The sequence below is a fragment of the Exserohilum turcica genome (assembly GCF_000359705.1).
Source record: "Exserohilum turcica Et28A unplaced genomic scaffold SETTUscaffold_6, whole genome shotgun sequence".
NCBI classification, from domain to species: Eukaryota; Fungi; Ascomycota; class Dothideomycetes; order Pleosporales; family Pleosporaceae; genus Exserohilum; species Exserohilum turcicum.
This window is the reverse complement of record NW_007360277.1, coordinates 486780-505320: the sequence shown is the minus strand read 5'-3', so window position 1 is coordinate 505320 and position 18541 is coordinate 486780. Positions and strand designations below refer to the sequence as shown.

At 52.7% G+C, this 18541-nt stretch overlaps 7 protein-coding genes across 7 annotated transcripts; 4 read left to right on the top strand and 3 right to left on the bottom strand.

Moving 5' to 3' along the window:
* Positions 1-943: 943 nt before the first annotated feature.
* Positions 944-3011, bottom strand: SETTUDRAFT_165037 (uncharacterized protein). The gene has a single exon (XM_008031446.1). The coding sequence runs from the start codon at positions 2925-2927 to the stop codon at positions 1077-1079; it is 1851 nt and encodes a 616-aa protein (XP_008029637.1). The 5' UTR covers positions 2928-3011; the 3' UTR covers positions 944-1076.
* Positions 3012-3262: 251 nt separating this feature from the next.
* Positions 3263-4451, top strand: SETTUDRAFT_165036 (uncharacterized protein). The gene is made up of 3 exons (XM_008031445.1): positions 3263-3486; positions 3544-3776; positions 3843-4451. Exons 1-3 carry the CDS (start codon positions 3282-3284, stop codon positions 4248-4250), a joined length of 846 nt encoding a protein of 281 aa, XP_008029636.1. The 5' UTR covers positions 3263-3281; the 3' UTR covers positions 4251-4451.
* Positions 4452-5118: 667 nt separating this feature from the next.
* SETTUDRAFT_165035 (uncharacterized protein) lies at positions 5119-6933 on the top strand. Its single transcript, XM_008031444.1, has 9 exons — positions 5119-5225; positions 5294-5318; positions 5375-5414; positions 5471-5572; positions 5631-5867; positions 5920-5952; positions 6015-6257; positions 6311-6549; positions 6603-6933. Exons 1-9 carry the CDS (start codon positions 5194-5196, stop codon positions 6735-6737), a joined length of 1086 nt encoding a protein of 361 aa, XP_008029635.1. The 5' UTR covers positions 5119-5193; the 3' UTR covers positions 6738-6933.
* Positions 6934-7539: 606 nt separating this feature from the next.
* On the bottom strand, positions 7540-9221 carry SETTUDRAFT_140664 (uncharacterized protein; the record flags this gene model as incomplete). Its single annotated transcript, XM_008031443.1, has 4 exons — positions 7540-7947; positions 8081-8662; positions 8730-9056; positions 9129-9221. The coding sequence occupies 4 exons, from the start codon at positions 9219-9221 to the stop codon at positions 7540-7542; spliced, it is 1410 nt and encodes a 469-aa protein (XP_008029634.1).
* A 1915-nt stretch (positions 9222-11136) lies between these two features.
* SETTUDRAFT_22509 (uncharacterized protein) lies at positions 11137-12882 on the top strand (the record flags this gene model as incomplete). Its single annotated transcript, XM_008031153.1, has 1 exon — positions 11137-12882. One exon carries the CDS (start codon positions 11137-11139, stop codon positions 12880-12882), a length of 1746 nt encoding a protein of 581 aa, XP_008029344.1.
* Positions 12883-13018: 136 nt separating this feature from the next.
* Positions 13019-14968, top strand: SETTUDRAFT_22508 (uncharacterized protein; the record flags this gene model as incomplete). Its single annotated transcript, XM_008031152.1, has 3 exons — positions 13019-13784; positions 13958-14371; positions 14442-14968. 3 exons carry the CDS (start codon positions 13019-13021, stop codon positions 14966-14968), a joined length of 1707 nt encoding a protein of 568 aa, XP_008029343.1.
* A 157-nt stretch (positions 14969-15125) lies between these two features.
* Positions 15126-17282, bottom strand: SETTUDRAFT_34085 (uncharacterized protein; the record flags this gene model as incomplete). Its single annotated transcript, XM_008031234.1, has 6 exons — positions 15126-15745; positions 15777-15912; positions 15994-16414; positions 16484-16580; positions 16629-16961; positions 17024-17282. 6 exons carry the CDS (start codon positions 17280-17282, stop codon positions 15126-15128), a joined length of 1866 nt encoding a protein of 621 aa, XP_008029425.1.
* Between the last annotated feature and the right edge of the window lie 1259 nt (positions 17283-18541).

Sequence of the window (18541 nt, the reverse complement as noted above, 5' to 3'; positions counted from 1 at the left end):
ACATATCTATCTACGTACACATGTGCATGTGCATGTGCATATCTACGTCTAAAGTATATCCGACCCAAGTATCGATCCGAGAGTCCGACTGCAGCGTCCATGCATCCATGCATGCATCCATGCATGCTACTTACCTAGACCGGCAGAAACACACTCACACACACACACACACACACACACCGACACTCGCCACATGGAGACGTATGCGTATGTACCCAAGTATGTATATATGTATGTATGTATGTATGCATACCCAAGTCCCTGCTGCAGGGACTGCGAATCGTCGGATGAAAAATTACAAATACGGGATAAAAGGGAGTTGTGCACTGCATACTTACTGCATACGACGGGGCAGGGAAGGAAAGGGAAAGGGAAAGCGAAGCGAAGCGAAGGGGAGAAAGGGCGCGGTGCCGAGTATGTATGTATGTATCTAAGTATGTAAGTAAGTAGTTATGTAAGTAAGTAAGTATGTAAGTAAGTAAGTATGTAAGTAAGTAAGTATGTAAGTAAGTAAGTATGTAAGTAAGTAAGTATGTAAGTATTTGTGTGTGTGTGTACATGTGTATGTATGTGAATGTGTGTATAAATAAAGAAATACCAACTAAGTAAGTATCTACAGTACCTTGATGTGTGTGTGTGTGTGTGTATTCGGGTGTGGTGTGGTGAGGGTAGCTGTAAGCTGTGAGCTAGTATTGTCCCAGGGAGGGGTCAAGCACAAGCGTGCACGGGATTGCCACGTTTGTATGGGCAATTGGCCAATAAAGGCAAGAAGAGATGATGATGATGATAAAGGGTCAAAAGGGCGCGCGGCACGGCAATGCAAAATAGGCGACGCATACGCACACCCATGTTACCGGCGTGCAAGTGCGAACACGACAATGGACACCGCCAGAATGCAGAAACGAGACATCCTGGCGTATACTAGCTGGAGATAAGGTGAAGGGGGGGGGGGGAAATGAGCTTGCATCATTCAAAGCGGGATTTTTTTCCTACTTTTTTTTATGGGAGGTATATATATATGTATGGATGCATGCATGCATGGAAGAGGATTCGTAATGCCTGCTTCAAGCAGCGCTTCATGGCTTGGGCGTGTTCAATTCGTAAAACAACAGATAAACATCCTTTTGCATGTTGAGCACTTCCGACGTCTTGCTTTCCTTGACCTTGTCGTCGCTGATGCGCCACCACCGGTGGTTTGCCTTTTTGGATTTGCGCCGCATGGGATTCACATCGGCAATGGAAGATGCCTTTTCTGATGTCCGTTCCTTGAGCGAGCGTATGCTTCTTGACCGTGATAATGTCTCCTCTCCACTTGCGCCCCCGTTAGCAACGCCAGTGGATGAGGACCCTGATTGTGATGGCTCCGAGTCTGCCACTCGAGGAGCTGATGTCGGGGGTGGCCCCCGCGGCAGCGGTATGGTTTCTTGCGAAGATAGTGATTGCGACATGGGCGAGTCGGGGAGCGGTGACCTGCGGTCGATGTGGTTGGGCAGGTTGAGAGCCGAGATGTGTGGGCTTTGCATGGCAGACGGCGCTACGGACGGCGCTGCTGACGGGAATGGACTGGCTTGACGGCTGAATGCACCTTCTGTGCCAAACGAGACGGGCGTAGAAAAGGGTTGTCGTTGCACTTGGCGGCGGAACGATTCATAGTGGCCGCTGTTGTGGCTCCCCTTGTGCGTGACCATTGCGAGAAGGCGGTAGTTTTTGCGGTTAAGCAGTTCCCCCAGCGGAAGAGCTTCCGGAAAGGCGACCTTTGCCATGTTCTTCATCGACGTGGCACCAAAGGCAAAGGTAGAGCGCGACAGGTGTATCGCAAGCACCTTGGGAAACTGTGAAATGTACATGTGGCGGGCGATGCGGCTCTTGGGTGCTTGGCTCGACGGGGGAAGCTCAACATCGTCGGGCGTCTGCTCGGGGTCGTGGTCTATGGATAGCTGGATTTTGGCAATGTCCGACTGTAAGCGTTCTCGAACACTCGGGTCCGTGGCGGCCAGAAGCTGGCGATTCTTGCTCTGGAGCGCATGCTCTAGTCGGCAGCGCTCGCACCTAAAGTCGTCAATGTACTCGACCTTGAGCATGCCGTCGAGGCACGCATTGAGCGACGTGGACGAGGCTTGCGGCACATTCAGCGTCAGCGTGACAAATGTCGACACGGTCGGCTTCGGCTTGAAGTGGCACGACTGGCACTCGATTTGCGACTCAATCTTGCCCTCAAAGGGAAACCCTTCTTCCTCTTCGGAGACGTCCTCTTCAGCCGGGTCTTCGCCTTGGCCACCAGCGGATGGTTCGGGGAGCGCGACAGGCGACTGGACGTCGGCATTGTCCGCTCCAGAAGCGCCGTCCGCGTTGTTCACCGGGATAGCATCCAGCGTTGCGCGCCGCCGAGCCTTTCCGCCCGCATGGTATTCGTCGCACAGGCGCTCCGTCACGATCTGGAGGAACTCCTGGGCGTCTTGCTGCTGCCGGCTGATGCGCGTGCCGAATGCGCGCTCGAGGGTGCGGATAAAGGGCTGGGGGGAGATTGTCTTCTTGTAAATGGGCCGCTCGTTGAGGGCGTCGAGGATGTCCTTGAGGCCATGCGTGAGGACGCCGCGCTGCAGGCCCTCGAGCTTGGCGGGTCGGGCGGGCCCGTTGGCCGTGTTCTGTCGCTCCGGGTCGACGTGGTAGACGTCTGGGCCGTCGAGCAGGCGGCGGTGGGTTTCGCGTATGAGGTATATGCGCAGGTCGGGCAGGCCGGCGAGGGCCTGCAGCACCGAGTTGATGAAGCAGTCGTTGGCAGCATTGGTCAGCCCCACGACGCCCTTCTTCTTGGTGGTGGCGTCGTCGTCGAGAAAGTACGTGGGCCCAAAGACGTAGACGAGGGTGATGGCGGCGAGCGAGGCCCCGGCGGCGTAGGTCGCAATGGTCAGCGGCTTCTCAGGCATCGTGTGGCGCCTCCGCCCGCTCTCGCGCGGGATTGGACGGAAGTGCTCGTGGCTCGCGGGGGCGGGTGGATGTGCAATCAGGAACGGGGCGTGGGAGCGGGAGCGTGGTGGACAGGGCGTGGGCGGGGAGAAGGGCTGGCGGCGGCAGACGCCATTGTATGACTGCTGGCCAGCGGTGGGAAGATTGCACTGGCCGCCGCCGTCTTGTTTGCTTGTGAGGGCGGCGGAAGTAAAAGTATGCCGAGCCTGGCGGCCACGCGCACCGGCCACTGGCAACCTCCGCTTCCGCCGCACCCATCGCCACCATTGCAATTGTCCGAACCAGAAGGGTTTTTCCCCACGACGACGCGCACAATGGCTTCCCTCACGCGCCCGGCCCTCGTGCCCCAGTGCACCGCATGCATCCGGCGCGCCACGCTGCGGACGCTCGACGCGCGGGGGACGCTGCAGCAGCAGCAGCAGCAGCAGCAGACGCGCGCCCTCTCCAAGGCGGCCAAAGAGGCAGAGCGCAACATTGTCGTCAAGCTGCTCCAGGACGTGCCCAGGTTTGGCCGCGCAGGTACGAGGCGTCGACGACAAGTGCAGGCGCTCCATGGCTCATGCTAATGCTGCAAAGGCTCCTACGTGCCCCTCAACCCCTCGCTGATGCGCAATCGCTGGTTCCCCGCCCGCATTGCCGACTATGTGCCCATCGCGCAGCTCAAGCAGCTCCAGGCCCACGACGTCGACATGGCCCGCGACGCCACCTTTGGCGTGAGGCTGAATCTCGAGGAGGCTGCCGACGACGACGATGGGCCGGCGACGCAGCCCAAGCGCTACGTGCGGCCCATTGAGATTGATGTGCTCAGTGTACGCTGCATGGCCCGTTGGTGGTGTTGGTGGTGGTTGCAGTGCGCGTGCTAACAGAGAAAACAGCCCCACCGGTCCATGGAGCTCCTCGATACCTTTGTGCCGCCGACGATTGACTTTTACCGCCAGCGCATCGAACAGGAGGCTCCGCGAGAGCGCGTGGGCGCATCGGGGGCGGCAGACATCCTGACGGCAGCGGCCATGAACCGGGCAAAGACACCGGCCAATGCCATATACGGGTCTGTTTCGACGGCGGATCTGGTAGCCACCATCAAGGGCGCGCTGGCGCACAACGACGAGGCAGCGCGCGTGATTCTCAACGAGGCCGACGTCAGGTTCGTGTCAGGGCATGACGAGGGCGATGCGTCGCGCGTGAAGCAGCTGGGCACGTTCAAGGCCGAGATACGGATAGCGGGCGCCGACGAGGCTCTGGTGCGCAACGTCCGCGTCAGGGCGAAGGAGACGGAGGCATAGGCGGCGGCATAGGCGGAGGCATAGGCGGCGTCTACCCACGGGGCTGCAGGTAGTCACAAGGCTTCTCTCCCCCTCCGCCTGTCGACTGTCCGGCAAGGCCCAGAACCTCGGGAAACGAGCGCTACTCGGCGGCGTATAGGCAGATGCAGAGGGCTGGCTGTAGGCGTACCATGCACATGACTTGGCTTCCGCATATCGGAAGAAAAAAAATGGGATAACGCCTCGGGCTCAATCACCATGTCCATGTTCTGGGTCGGGTGAGGCAGCGTGAAATCATTGGTGGGCCCCTGGCAGACGGGCAGCGAGTGCGGTTGCATGGCGTGTTGCGGCGAGAGTCGGACACCATGTCGCCTGTGGCCGCCGCCGTGTTTGGTTGAGCGGGCGACGGCCATGGCAGGCCACGCGAAAAAAAAGAGCCCACTTTGCTTCCGCGCTGCCGAGCATAAGCGGCCCCGCCATGACTTCAGAGCGCGGCCGTGAAGCATCATCGTCGCCCACTTGCCCACCCCTCCATGGCGTCTGTCGTGGGCGCATTGTCTGCAACGACGGCCTGCGCATGCGTGCGAGCAGGGCGTGGTTGCGTGTGGCATTGCCAAACCGCACTCCGATGGCGGGCGCTGCGCATGCGCGGGCTGCAGTGTCATGTCGGCGTCTTTTGTGTCGTTGGTTGCTTGTGCTGGCCTGGCCTGGGCAGGGCAGTAGCTGCTGCAGCTGCGTCACTGCCAGGCGATTAGCGGGGGTGTTTTTCGACGGTCCGCCAACCCCACTAATACCGCGTTGCAGCTTGACTTCACCACTACATAGCTCGCGGCTCCCTGCGCAAACTTTCTCCCAACTACATCTCCTCCCCCCATCACACACGCATCACACACATCGCACGCATCACACACATCGCACGCATCACACACATATACCCAGAACCACTCCCACCACACCAGCAAACATGGTCCAAGCTACCGAAGTTCTCAGCCGCAAGTATGTTGCTCGCGACCCCGCCTGGCCCCTCATGGCGTGTTTGACGGGCCTCGACTGACATTGCACAGGACCGGCGTCATCGTCGGCGAAGACGTATGCCGCCCTTATCCCCAGCAAATTAACTCGAGCACGCTGCTGACCCTGCCCAGATCGAGAAGCTCTTCAAGCACGCCCAGTCTGAGGGATACGGCATGTACCCGACACGCTCAGCCACGGAGACCAATTGCTAACTTGGAGTCTCACAGCCATCCCCGCCATCAACGTCACATCTTCTTCCACAGTCGTTGCCGCCCTCGAGGCTGCCCGCGATTCCAAGTCGCCCATCATCCTGCAGCTGAGCAATGGAGGTAAGGGAGACCCGCAGAACCCCCACATGAAACACGTGCTAATTGCCTCTCCCAACAGGTGCCGCGTACTTTGCAGGCAAGGGCGTTGCCAACTCCAATCAGGAGGCCAGCATCGCCGGTAGCATTGCTGCCGCTCACTACATCCGATCCATTGCCCCATCCTACGGCATCCCCGTTGTTCTCCACACCGACCACTGCGCCAAGAAGCTCCTCCCCTGGTTGGACGGCATGATGGACGCCGACGAGGCCTACTTCAAGCAGCACGGAGAGCCTCTTTTCAGCTCGCACATGATTGGTGAGAGGAGTCGTATTGTCTTTTTGCCCACCTCTACTAACACACTTGTCAGATCTTTCCGAGGAGTCCAAGGAGTGGAACATTGGTAAGTAGGCCCAGAGAGGCGTAAAAAAGCCCTCAAACTGACATATACTGACTTGATTCCAGCCACCACCAAAAAGTACCTCCAGCGCGCCGCAACAATCAAGCAAATGATTGAGATGGAGATTGGTATCACAGGAGGTGAGGAGGACGGTGTCAACAACGAGGATGTTGACAACAACTCCCTCTACACTCAACCCGAGGACATCTACGACATCTACAAGGAGCTGTCCGCAGTTTCTCCCCTCTTCTCCATCGCTGCCGGTTTCGGCAACGTCCACGGTGTCTACAAGCCCGGAAACGTCAAGCGTGAGTGCCACCAAGTTCAAAGACGTGTAAAGACGTACTGACCAGCTCTCCAGTCCGCCCCGAGCTCCTGCAAAAGCACCAGGCATACGTCAAGGAGAAGACTGGCTCCAAGGACGACAAGCCCGTCTTCCTCGTCTTCCACGGCGGTAGCGGTAGCTCCGTCGATGACTTCCGTCAGGCCATCTCTTACGGTGTCGTCAAGGTCAACCTCGACACTGACATGCAGTGGGCCTACCTCTCTGGTATCCGGGACTACATTCAGTCCAAGAGCGGCTACCTCCAGACTCAAGTCGTGAGTTGAACCTGATACGAATGAGATTTTTGCAATGTCTGACATGTACACAGGGCAACCCCGACGGCGATGACAAGCCCAACAAGAAGTACTACGACCCCCGTGTCTGGGTCCGTGAGGGTGAGAAGACCATGTCTAAGCGCATCAAGGTCGCCCTGGACGACTTCTACACCACTGGCAAGGCGTAAAATGCTGAATAAGCCTGAATTGGTGTTTGGTTCAATCTCCCAGGGAGCAGGCGTTTGCGGATGAGCATGAGCTAAAATTGCGAGCATCGGTATGAGGAGTCAGCGGTCCCGTGATGAGTCTGGCCAGGGAGCAGACGCATGTAATAGACTATGAAGAAACGTTCAGACATGAAATGTAAAACAATTGATCAATGTCTTTGGTGCATTTGATGTTAGCGATTAAGACTGGTAGTATGATGACTATGAGAGTGATGAAGGGGTTTGCTCTTTGAAATCGACATGATGCCTTTTAGACTGAATTTGGCTGTTTACGGCGCTCTTAAGGTGGACAAGTGCAGGGTTAGCTTTGAAATGTCCGAGACCATGGCTGGATGCGATAAATGAACACCGAGTCCTTCACCGAGCAAGTCTACTTTACAGTCTCAATTTTGCAACGAGGCCTGCCACTACAAAAGGCAACAAGTCGCTTTCTAGCCTAGATAGACGACAAGCCATCTTCCTATACTCAGAGTCTACTTTTGTGCAATATACCCTTGATTATATTCAATGCCACCCTTGCTAGGTTTCTCGTTTTAACTACCTCATCCATCTTCTGCTTCTCTTTTTTTTTCCTTTTTTTTTCCTTTTCAACGCTTTCTGTTCCCTTGAGCAGAACTATATATATATATATATATATATATATATGCGTATCTGTACATATATATATGTATTGTTTAATCTTCATCTTCCACCCGCCTTTGATAACCATATGTAGCTATTCAAGAAAAAGAAAAAAGAAAGAAGGAAAGAAAGAAAGAATAATTCAATTCATCACTCTCCTCCTCTCGGGCACACCCTCCCACGAAACCGCAAACGTCGCCACCGCATGCGCCACGCCCCTCGCACTCAGCAAGAAGGCGTCCGCGCTCAGATTCCCAGCCGTATCGCAAGCCTTGTGATTACACCTGTCATGCGACACGCCCATTTGGCCGCCAAACAAGCGCGCTTCTTCCTCCGTCTTGAGCTCAGAGCCGCCCGTGAAGATGCCGCTGACGGGGATGCCGGCGTCTTGGAAGGACGCGTGGTCCGAAAGCCCTGTTAGGTAGGTGATTGGTTTGGTGTTTGCGCCGGCCGAGGCGTAGGATGCGTTGAGTACGGATTCTAGTGCTGCGCTGCCTGTTGGCGCGTTGGCGCTCGAGTAGATGCCGTTGATGTAGTTTGGGCTTGCAATCTGGAACCCGCCTTAGTATGTAAAACGTTTTGCGAGGCGTTGCTGTATCTGTTGTTCCTTCTCCTGGCTTTTTTTCTTGCTTGCTTGCTTGCTTGCTTGGGCTGGGCTGGGGGAAAAAGATAACAAGACTCACCATGTCAAAGTTAAGATACGCACGTATCTTGGCTAGGTCCTCTGCAGACAGGCTACTGACAAAGTGCTTTGATCCCACGAGTCCTGCTTCCTCGGCAGCCCAGAAGCCAAACACGACGGCATTGTGCACCTGGTACTTTGCGAGCGCTTTGGCGACTTCCAGGATCCCGATTGTGCCACTGCCGTCGTCATTGAGGCCGGGGCCCTCGGCCACGGAATCCGTGTGCGCACCGAGACACAGCTTGTTGGTCCTTTCTCCCGTCTTGGTCGTCGCAAGCACGTTGTACGTTGTCATGTTTTGGATCTCAGTCTTGACATTGATCGTAGCGCTGATGCTGGCGCCGCTTTTGATCGCAGCAACATATCCAACGCCAAGCTCCTGTGCAATGCCGATGGTGGGGATATAAGCACCCTCTGGCCGCGGTCCTGGAGATAAAGTCCCTCCGAGAGTGCCATTGACGTTGTTGTACAGAATGGCGGCTGCAGCGCCCGCCGCGCCCGCGAGTGCGGATTTCTGGCCAAAAGCGCATGTTCCGCGCGAGATGAGAGCAATCTTTCCGGCCACCGCAGATGGGTAGTCGGACTGTGTGTGCATTTGTCAGTTCATGTGAATCTTTGGCCGTGTAACATGATAGAATTGGGTTTCATACGGCTTCACAGCCCAGATTGGCAACGGGCACTAGAGTCGCGGTGACGGATCCTGAAGGCGAGTATTCCAGCAAGCTGGCGGTTACATTCGTACCGTTTACCATGGAGCTGTTGATCTGGCCGCTGACCTGTCTGACGACGCGCACTTGCTGCAGCTCAACATCGTAAGCGCCGGTTGCATCGAGCTCATCTTTGACCCAGCGAAGCGTGCTGTTGCATGCTGCACTTCCGAGGACGCGGGTGCCGTTGGATTGCGAATCGGCAAAAGTTTGTAACGTTTGCGCGCCAGCCATGAGGTTTTCCACTTTGATCTCGGCTTTCAATGCGTCCTTTTTGAAGAAACCGTTCAGCAAACGCACACACACACATGCGATATCACGTGTCGCGGGGAAACGACATACAGGTGTAACCAGCTCCTTGCCAGACTGCCTGCTCCTCAGCGTGGGATTCGCCGTCACCGCAGCTGCGAGCGCAGCAAAAATCGCCGTCCTCATACTCGCATAGATCCGGCAACCCGGCTCTTTTTCGTTTCGATAGTCGTGGTGGCGGGAGAGGGGTGTAGGTATCAACAAGAACCCACATTACCCTGCGGCGCAACCCTACTATATATGCGCGCGTGCAATCCCAGTAGTACAACCTGGTAAGCGTATCGGGCAGTCATGATAGTCGAGGTCAGCACTTTGTTGCTTTGGCTAGTCGGGCCCGATGTCATCACTGCCAAGCACGGCTCGCTCTTGGGGGATATGTCGTCGTCTGCTAATACTCTTTTGCCTCATCTTGAGGTACCCATATGGCACTTTCCATGCCCTATATGTCTTCTTGCTCTTCTTCACATACATTCGAAGCACACAGTCTACATAGTTCCTGACTGCAGGAACCCAATGGAGTAATAATAATAACAATAACAATAAAGCAAGCAGCCTTGGCTGCAGTAGCGGTGTTGTTGTTGATATGCTTGGCAGCCAAGGCGTAAGGTTGCTGGCCAGAAGCTTGTGAATATTGGAATGGGCAGAAGCTTCAAGTTATTGTTGGGCCATTCGTCCAAAGAGATATTCCAATCCAAGTATACAAAAGGCGTGATGGACCGTTTGCTTGAGGTTAAAGTAAAGCGGTTGTGCAGTGGCGGATACGGGCGGGAGGGGCGACAAGGATGTGCACCGCTTGTTAGTTTAGCGTGCTGCCGTTTCCCATCTCGAGACGTCGGCAAGGAAAGCTGCGCATTGTATGGCTGGTTGGTGAGGGGGCGTTGGGTGCCTTTTGCGCAATCGTTGCGTTCATTCGTTGCATTCATTCGTCCATGTACAAAGTGCATGGCGGATTTGACGTTGACGGGAAGTTGACTCTGAGCAGCGTATCAAGGGATGAGAAGAGTTTATGCTCCTATTCGGGGTTTTTGTAAACATCTTCTGCGTTCTGAGTCTGCGCCATCTGATGCGGCGGGTGAATGCAAGGTGTTGTATCGTCTAGCTAAGAAGGGTTGTCTCGAGTGAGCTATCTACTGGTATGATCATGTGATAAAGACCACCCGACGTCTGGGTCTGGGCTGTCCTTTTCTAACCCTTCTTAGCATGTACTTTCATACGTTACTTTGAGGCCTCGATTATCCTAGGCGAGCAAAATTCTCATCTAAAAGCACTCATGAATCGGCATCCAATCCTTGATACCGTCCCCAGCAGTCGGACCGGGGAGAGTCATCACGTGGCTCGTCTGCGTAATCATAGCATTCACAAAGCGTCACCAAAGCACATTGGCCCCTTGAACATCCTTCCAAGTTCGCCTTTCGATTCTTTAGCTTGCTCTTTGCCAACCTGGCTTTGGTCTGATGTAGTGTGTGTTCTCCCGAAAGTAACACCTCGCACTTATATCTACGTTACTTGTTTATTTTTGGCCCCTCACCCCTGCAGTCACGGATATACTGGTTACCATCTGGCGTAGGGGGGGTATAGTGCCTATCATATCTGCACTTCTTCGAAATTGTTCCTTTTTCATTGATGCTGGCGGCTGGCGCCGCTGGGATGAGGAAAGAGGGGTGAAGGAGTAGGAAAAGGGAATGTGAGCCGTGGCGGAGCAATGTATCCATATTCTGGCTTCCAGCTGGTGACTTCTTTCTTTACTGTTAGCCTGCCTTGCGCTACAAAGCATTACGATTCTGAGGAAGGATATAGACGGCGGACGTCTTGGCGAGCTGAGCTGTTGTGGCTGCTGCACCTCAGCTGCACATCGCGTGAGTGCGGGGAATTTGGGCACTGGAACGCAAACCATGAAAGCTGAAATGGGTTTCATCTTTGGCTACTGCCATCCGTTGACTACAACCGCCTTCCCTACCACGACCCATACATTTCATTCCGCAGAATCATAAGATCAGCTATCACGCACAACGTCTTGAGAGGTTCCAACGCCTGGCCCAATATGTCTTTTGGATGGTCAGCTGGTGATGTAGTTGTAGCCGTACAGATTCTCTGTCGTGTCGGCATAGCCTTGTCAGAAACTCATGGCGCAAAAGCACAAGTCAAGGAAGACATGGCATTCTTGGAACATCTCGAGAAAACATTACAGAATGTCAACAAGGCTGTTGGTAATGGTCTTACATCTACCGGTCTTCAAGGCAAGGTTGATGCGATTCACCAACCACTTCTCAAAACCAAATCCAAGATACTGTCTTACATGGAACTGACTCAAGACGGTAAGGGGGATGCGGTTGATTTTGCCGTCCGTTCTTTGAAAAAGATCATTTATTGCGAGTACTTTTCCAAACAAGTTGGGAAGCTGAAGGAGAAGATAGCAATACCGCTACAAGGAATCCAATTGGAGTTGGCAATGTTGAATCTCGGACGTCTACAGTTTACCCAGGAGACGCTGGAGAAAGGATTCGCAAGCACTAAACAGTTCCACGACAAGGAGTTGTTGCATAAGATTAAGGCGTGGCTACAACCAGTGTCCACGGTCCAAGATACATACAACACAAACATCACTAGCCTGCTCCCAGGGACCTGCGAATGGTTGTTCCAGAAGGAAGAGTACGTCGATTGGTACAGTCAGTTTCCCAAGAAAACCTCGCCATTGCTGTGGATTTCTGGCATTCCAGGAGCAGGCAAGACGACTCTGGCAGCAAAGATTATCCAGAGACTCGGCCAAGACGGGCAAACGGTATGTTATTTTTTCTCCAAAGGATCAGCCCAGCGGTCTGATGTCAGAAAAATTCTTACTACACTCTGTTGGGAGCTGCTCAACCAATTCTCGGAAGATGGCGAGTTCCTGCAAGAGGCCTACTACAAAGGTGGTGAGCCGACCGAAACGGACATGAAGGATTGCCTCAGCCTCATTTGCGAAAAACGGAATGCGGTGATACTTGTAGACGGCTTGGACGAGTGTACTCTGGATACGCGAAAAAACCTCTGTGCTCTCTTGGTAACTTTGGTTGCTCACTCCAACGTTGTTGTAATCAGCCGCGAGCTCGAAGACATTAAACAAGGCTTGGCTAAAATACCGAACCACCTCGGACTGGTACACATCAACATATCCGAGTCTGACACAAGAGATGATCTCAAAAAGGTCATAGAGAAAGAGACCCAACGACTGGGTTTATCTGCCGAAGAGACGAAGAAAGAAATCACCCGCAGGTTGCAGATTGGATGCAAGGGAATGTTTCAATGGGCGACGGAAATGATCAAATACTTGATCGACAGCGAATGCATGTATGACGACGAATACTTGACTAAGACGGACGACATGCCAACGGGCTTACACGATCTCTACACCAAGATTCTCCACCATATTCACAAAGGAAAAACTCAAAAAGTCGTGCGCATCTCGATGAGCTTGTTGTGCTGGGTGGCTTTTTCTCGCAGAGCGCTGTCTCTTGCGGAGACAGCGATGATGCTTCGGATTAGAAATGGCATGCAGGAACACGGAAAGATTACCGCAGCTGAACCTGCTGTATGGAGACAGAAGATCAGCAGCTTTTGTGGGTCGTTGGTCCGCTTCGTCCAGCGAGAAGGAAACGACGTGGTAATTCTTGCGCATGCATCTGTAAAAGAGTTTCTTCTCGGGCTCACAGACTACGAAAGAACCGATACCACGACTCAAAAGGAGGCTAAGATTGAAGCTGAGCTCGCCGAGACTTTGTCTCAATTATCTCTCCTTTGCAGATATTGAGCATCCACCATTCCAAATTACACGAGATGGCGAGTCCTGGGCATCACTGGAATCACGGTTTGAGCAGTATCTGGAAAAGTATCCATTCATGGACTATGCGGCAACGAATGTGTGGCATCATGCTGTCATCGCAGCCATGCAACCGACTACTCAAATACTCGTCAAGCGATTTTTCTCTTCGGAAACTGTAATCATCCGTTGGCTTCAAGTGTTCTTGCGACTCCGGGGCGACCGTGGTATATGGCGGAGCAGCAGTGCCTACGAAGAAATCCAGCTCATAAGAAAGACTTGCGAGCTAGCAAACTGCTCATCGGACGTGAGTCGCAGGCTGAGTCTTCTTCTAGGCCCAAATCACGGACGATTTCGTAGATGGAAGCGGTTCATCACTTCAGGCACTGCCAATGATTTCCTCCCCGCTCTTCATGTAGCTGCATTCTTTGACTTTGACGGATATTTGGAAAAAGCTCTCCGGGCAGGTGCCGATCGAATTGAGAAGAGTCTCGAAAAACAAACCCCACTCCATTTGGCAGCTCGAGGTGACTCTGTGAATTGCGGCAAGATTTTGTTGAATCATTGTGCGAATATCAATGCTCGAGGATGGTCAGGCACCACTCCACTTAGTTGGGCAATCGATGGTGAGATATACACGGATGCAGCTGGAGAGGGTCCCTTTGAAATGGCTTGGTTTCTTCTGCAGCACAATGCGGATCCAACACTCGGCCCAAGAACCCCACATGAGCATTCGATTCCCATCTCATGGGCCTGCGGATACCCCCAGCCAGATAACCCCTACATACTGGAACTGGTAAACGAAATGCTGGACCGTGGTGCTTCGATATACATCGATGGATCTCCAGGGTTTAGGAAGCCACTGCTCACCAGCGCAGTCATTGCCAAGTCATGTAGGCTTGTTGACCTTCTTTTGGCGAAAGGAGCAAATCCGAATGGCGGAAAGAACCTCGAAAACAAGGAGTATTCGAGGTTCAACCACCCTCTCATTGCCGCGCTGAGAGAATCACCAACCAACGCATCGTTGAGAAACTAGTCGACTCTGGCGCTGATCCAAACGCCGTAGGCCGCCATGATCGAAGGGCTTTGCACTTGGCCGCTAGCGTTCCATCACCCCAACTTGCAGCCAGCTTGACCGCAACGCTGGTCCAAAGGGGAGCAGACTGCAACGCCCGATCCAGCGATGGATCACTGCCTCTTCACGAGGCGACCAGATTCGGAAATCTTGGCGCAATGAAAGTATTGATTGCACAACATGAGCGCCATCAACTCGATACCGAAGACGACCTGGGCAGAACACCGTTCACGATTGCCGTCGAAATGAATTTCAAAGAGGGCGTCCAAGTACTGCTCGACGCTGGAAGTTCGATGGAAAGCAGCCTTTGGAAAGTGAAGCGAATCCAGAGAAGCCCGAGTCAGTTGGAGAATGCCCGCCACACATCGTATGAGGTTGTGGAAAAACAAGCCGCCTCGTTCCCGCGTACCAGGGAAGATCAATACCTAGTATATTTCCTGCTTCGTGGCGCGGCCAGGCCGACAGCGACTGCCAGCCCACGTTGTTCGAATGATTCTTGACGAAGCTGATTACTGGATCAAGGCGACGTGCGGGCGTTATGAAACACTGGAATACGACGAGGACGAAGCGAACAAGCGGGCTGCTTACCTGGTCACTGATGCCATTTGTGGAGCTAGTCGCTTTCCCGTTCGCGAAATCGTCGTTGTTGTTCGCAGCCATGATCAAGGATGGAGTGATTACCGACACCAGCATGGGAGTTACGAAGGATCAATGACATGGTTTGATGTGGTCGTGCAAAGACCAGATGGGTCGACACGCAACATTGGGAATCATGGCCAGGGTGTTATAACTAATGTCCACGCTTATGTCGAGGCACGAGTACACTTTGTCGTGTTCAAATTCATTCCGTCCAGAGGACGAACGTCGTGGCTGGGTCTGATCGAGCCCGGCGATAGGCTTGGTATCGTTCCTCAAGCTCGGTATCGGGGATGGGTAAACTATGTTGAGAGTGTGCGCATTGATGTTTTCTCGACCTTCATCCTAGAGCGCGCTAGGGGGTAAAACATCCTAGTAACTTTACGGATTCATTCAGAAAAGGCAATGAGCCGTTGTAGTAACTGCCATAAGCTTATGAGATTTCTCCTAACATGTTTGCTCTACCATTTGTGAGACTTCAATTCTCATCTATCATGTACCATGGAACGATCATACCAACTAGCTAGCCATATTTGCTGCCTTTCTTCAGCTCAGTTACCTCGGCGGTAGTTCCAAAAGCCGCTAGTTCAGTATCTTCCTTGACCTGGCCAAACTGTACTTCGAGATCCAAGAGGTCTTGCAGGTGATTGACAGATCCACCCAGACATGCCTGTTTGGCCAATTTATTAAGCATCGAGTTTCCATTCGTCGTGGCGCACAGTACTTGAAGGAAAATACCAGAGTCAGCGGCCACGCCGTTCTGCACGAGAGCGACCAGTCCAAGAGTTGCGAAACCAAGGCAGGTAGCCAGCAACGCTGCGTACGAAGCGATGAGACGTTCTGGTTCTTTGAATATGTATGCATTTTCGTACGAGATGGTGTTGACCATGGTCTGGGTCTTGTGCCTCGCGGCGTTGAAGATTGAGAGTGTAGTGTTTTGCATGAGCTCCTCGATAACTGCAGGTGATAGTTTCAGGCGTACATCGATGAACCGGTAGAAAGAGTCGTTGCGAATAGGTACAGCCAGAGGTGTTTCATGGATCACCGTGTCTTGGATTTCCTGAGCTTCAAGTCCTGTCCCGATAACCGTCAACTTTCTCCATTCAAGCCATGACCGCAGGGATAAAAGAGAAGCATGCGGCTCTTTTGGGACGAGCAATATCAGCTGACATACCGTATTCTTGAATGTATCCAGACAGGCAATATATCATTGCGTCGCTCATAGCCCGTACTTGGGTTCCGTGCATCAAATCCAGCATTTCGTTCTCCGTGTAATTTCCATACTGTGTTGGATACTTGACTGGATCAGTCTGCGGCCGAGAGCTCATGAGGTCGTAGAACAGTGACCCCACGACCAGAGGAGACGCGTTTTAAGGCTTTTTATCGGTGACCTTTACAGCGATGCTCTGGGTACCGTTTTTGTACTGCACCTCCACGTTGTACTTGGCGTCCATGGTCACGCAACTAATAAACCGGTAAGCGTCATCGTTTGGAGCCCGGTAGCTGATGACGAAGGTGAATGGGCTGTTTGAGGACTGGCCGAAGACCGCATCTCTTGATAGTATTGGTGCTGCCATATAATTATAGTGCGTCGGATCAGAGTCTTTCAGGGTTCTGAATGTATCTCCAAATGCTATGGGAAAGGTAGCAGACGTAAGATTTGGTATCATTGTCACCTCTGCACATTGCAGGCTTGGGGCCGCGAACGTTAGAGTGTAGGAGCAATTAAGCCCACAAGGTGAGGGCTGTGTAAGGAAAGCACCTTGAAGCAGTGTCTTCCTAGCTAGACCCTTGAGGCTATCGGCAGGCCACCTTACATGAGTTAGTTCCGGGCGTCATGTGCGCTCGTAAGATAGATCGCCAGAGTTGCTGGGGTCTTACCGATATTCTCCATCATAGCCAGTAGTAAACATGGCGTTCTGGAAAAGGGCAACAGCAGATCCATTGCGATGGTAGTCGATATCCAGTGTAGAAACCTCTGTCTAATTGGTTTGAGGAAATGGATAGAGATCTACAATCAGCGCACCAGTTGGGAAGATTGTGGTGATGATGGGGATCACAGGGAGGAAAAGCCCGAAGATCCAGAGGATCGGAACATGACGCAATATGTCGAGCCGATATAAATTCAAGGGCCCCGTGCTGAGTGAGAACAGCGCGTCAATCTTCGAAACTGACAAGCGCCGTCTTCGAAAGTACCACCAGAGGAGTTGGTTGAATGCCTGAGATGCTGAAATCACGAGGAGCAGAGAGAATATGCGAGCAAAGGCCATGGAGATGGAATTATTCCAACTTTGCGGCACAGTTGAGGCGACGCGCTTTTGATCAAGTTCACGGCAGTAGATATAGTGTGCCACTGCCACTAGCAAAGCTTTGTAGCATTTTAGCTCCAACAGACCCAAAGTATTTGTGTAGTAGACATACCCAAGACAAAGCTGCCAACTATGATGACAGGCGTTAGCCAGCCGATCGTCCACTTGCAGTTACTAGATGAATGGCGAACGGATTTGCTATTGTTATAAGCCGTTTGAGACCCATCTGACAATAGAGGATGGTTCACCCGTTCCTCTGTGCGAGTATCTAACTCGTACGCATGATTGTTGTAGACGGTATCACCATCTCCTTCGAGAAGCGATGGGCGAGAGGAGGTGGTTGGGCGTGTTGATGGCTTCGTGGATGACATGAATGGAACAAAACTGGGGATACATTAGCATGCAAAATAGGAGGTTCTCTGTGCCGTAGATTCCGATTCAAAAGAAAAGATCTTACCAAGGCTATGCATAGGCAGATTTGAAAGCAGATCAACTTGTACTTTTAAGCTTCGCACTAGGAAATAAGAAGCATATATGTTGTGTTGGCTGTATGTGGGGCACTGGATACATTATGAACACGCGCAAGGCTCAGCTGGTGATAGCATTGGGGCGAGCTGATTGGTAGATTGCCTACTTGATGGCGGAGTCGGATCGTCGGCGTTCTAGACTTCTTTTCGTTCACTGAAACACGCCATGAAAGGTTCTAAAGACGTGGCGCAGATGGCTGGCCATTGCCAACGAAACACTAGCGGCATAGTTGGAGAGGTAAGAACAGCAACTCGCATGTGTGTTGGAGCGTGAGGTCGAGCTGCTATCATTATATAATGCTCAGTTCAGTAGGCTCTCAAGCGGTGGGAAGGATCGTATTTCATGAGACATGACACAAGTGTTGTACGAATGTTGTACTTGAAGAGTTTTCCTTCTGTGAGGGGTCGGGTGCGGCTGATTGCACAACGAGAGTGTGGCGTAGCGAAGCTGAAATGCAGAAGTCGTGATACAATTGGACGCCAAGCCCCATGCAGCTAGGCTCAATGTGCTTGCGGCTGCAGAGGCTCAGAAATATGTGACTTGGTAAGTAACACTGTCCGGGAAGCCTGCAGACTGATAAAGCTATTCCAAGCACATTAGATTTACTGACTTGTTGCTGTTATCGTCATGTCTCGTCACGGTCGTAAAGCTTGGTACAACTTTCTCCTTGTTCCACTTGGCTCATTGAGTGCATTGCTGAGAGTGCATATATGATTAACAAAACACCAATAACAGCTACGCGACAACACAGGATTAATCTATGCAAAGGTACGGGAGACAACGAGTGGTATCCGCATTCATTCATAACTAGCCCCACCACAAAGTGCGCGCGACCACAAAGTGCGCGCGCGCCTTACAACCACCTCAACCTCAACGCGTCGTATCCCCACCACCATGGCTAATATTGAGGCTGCGCTTGCAGCTATTAATGCCCTAGGACCTGATGAGCCTTTTTCGTATACAGATATTGCAAAAAATATAGTGTTGTTCGATCTACGCTTACCCGAAGACACCAAGGCCTACACGCCTCACGCGCGATAGGTGGCCAAAAACGGCAGCTCCTCCACCCACAGCAGGAGCAGGCCCTAATCGCCTATATCAA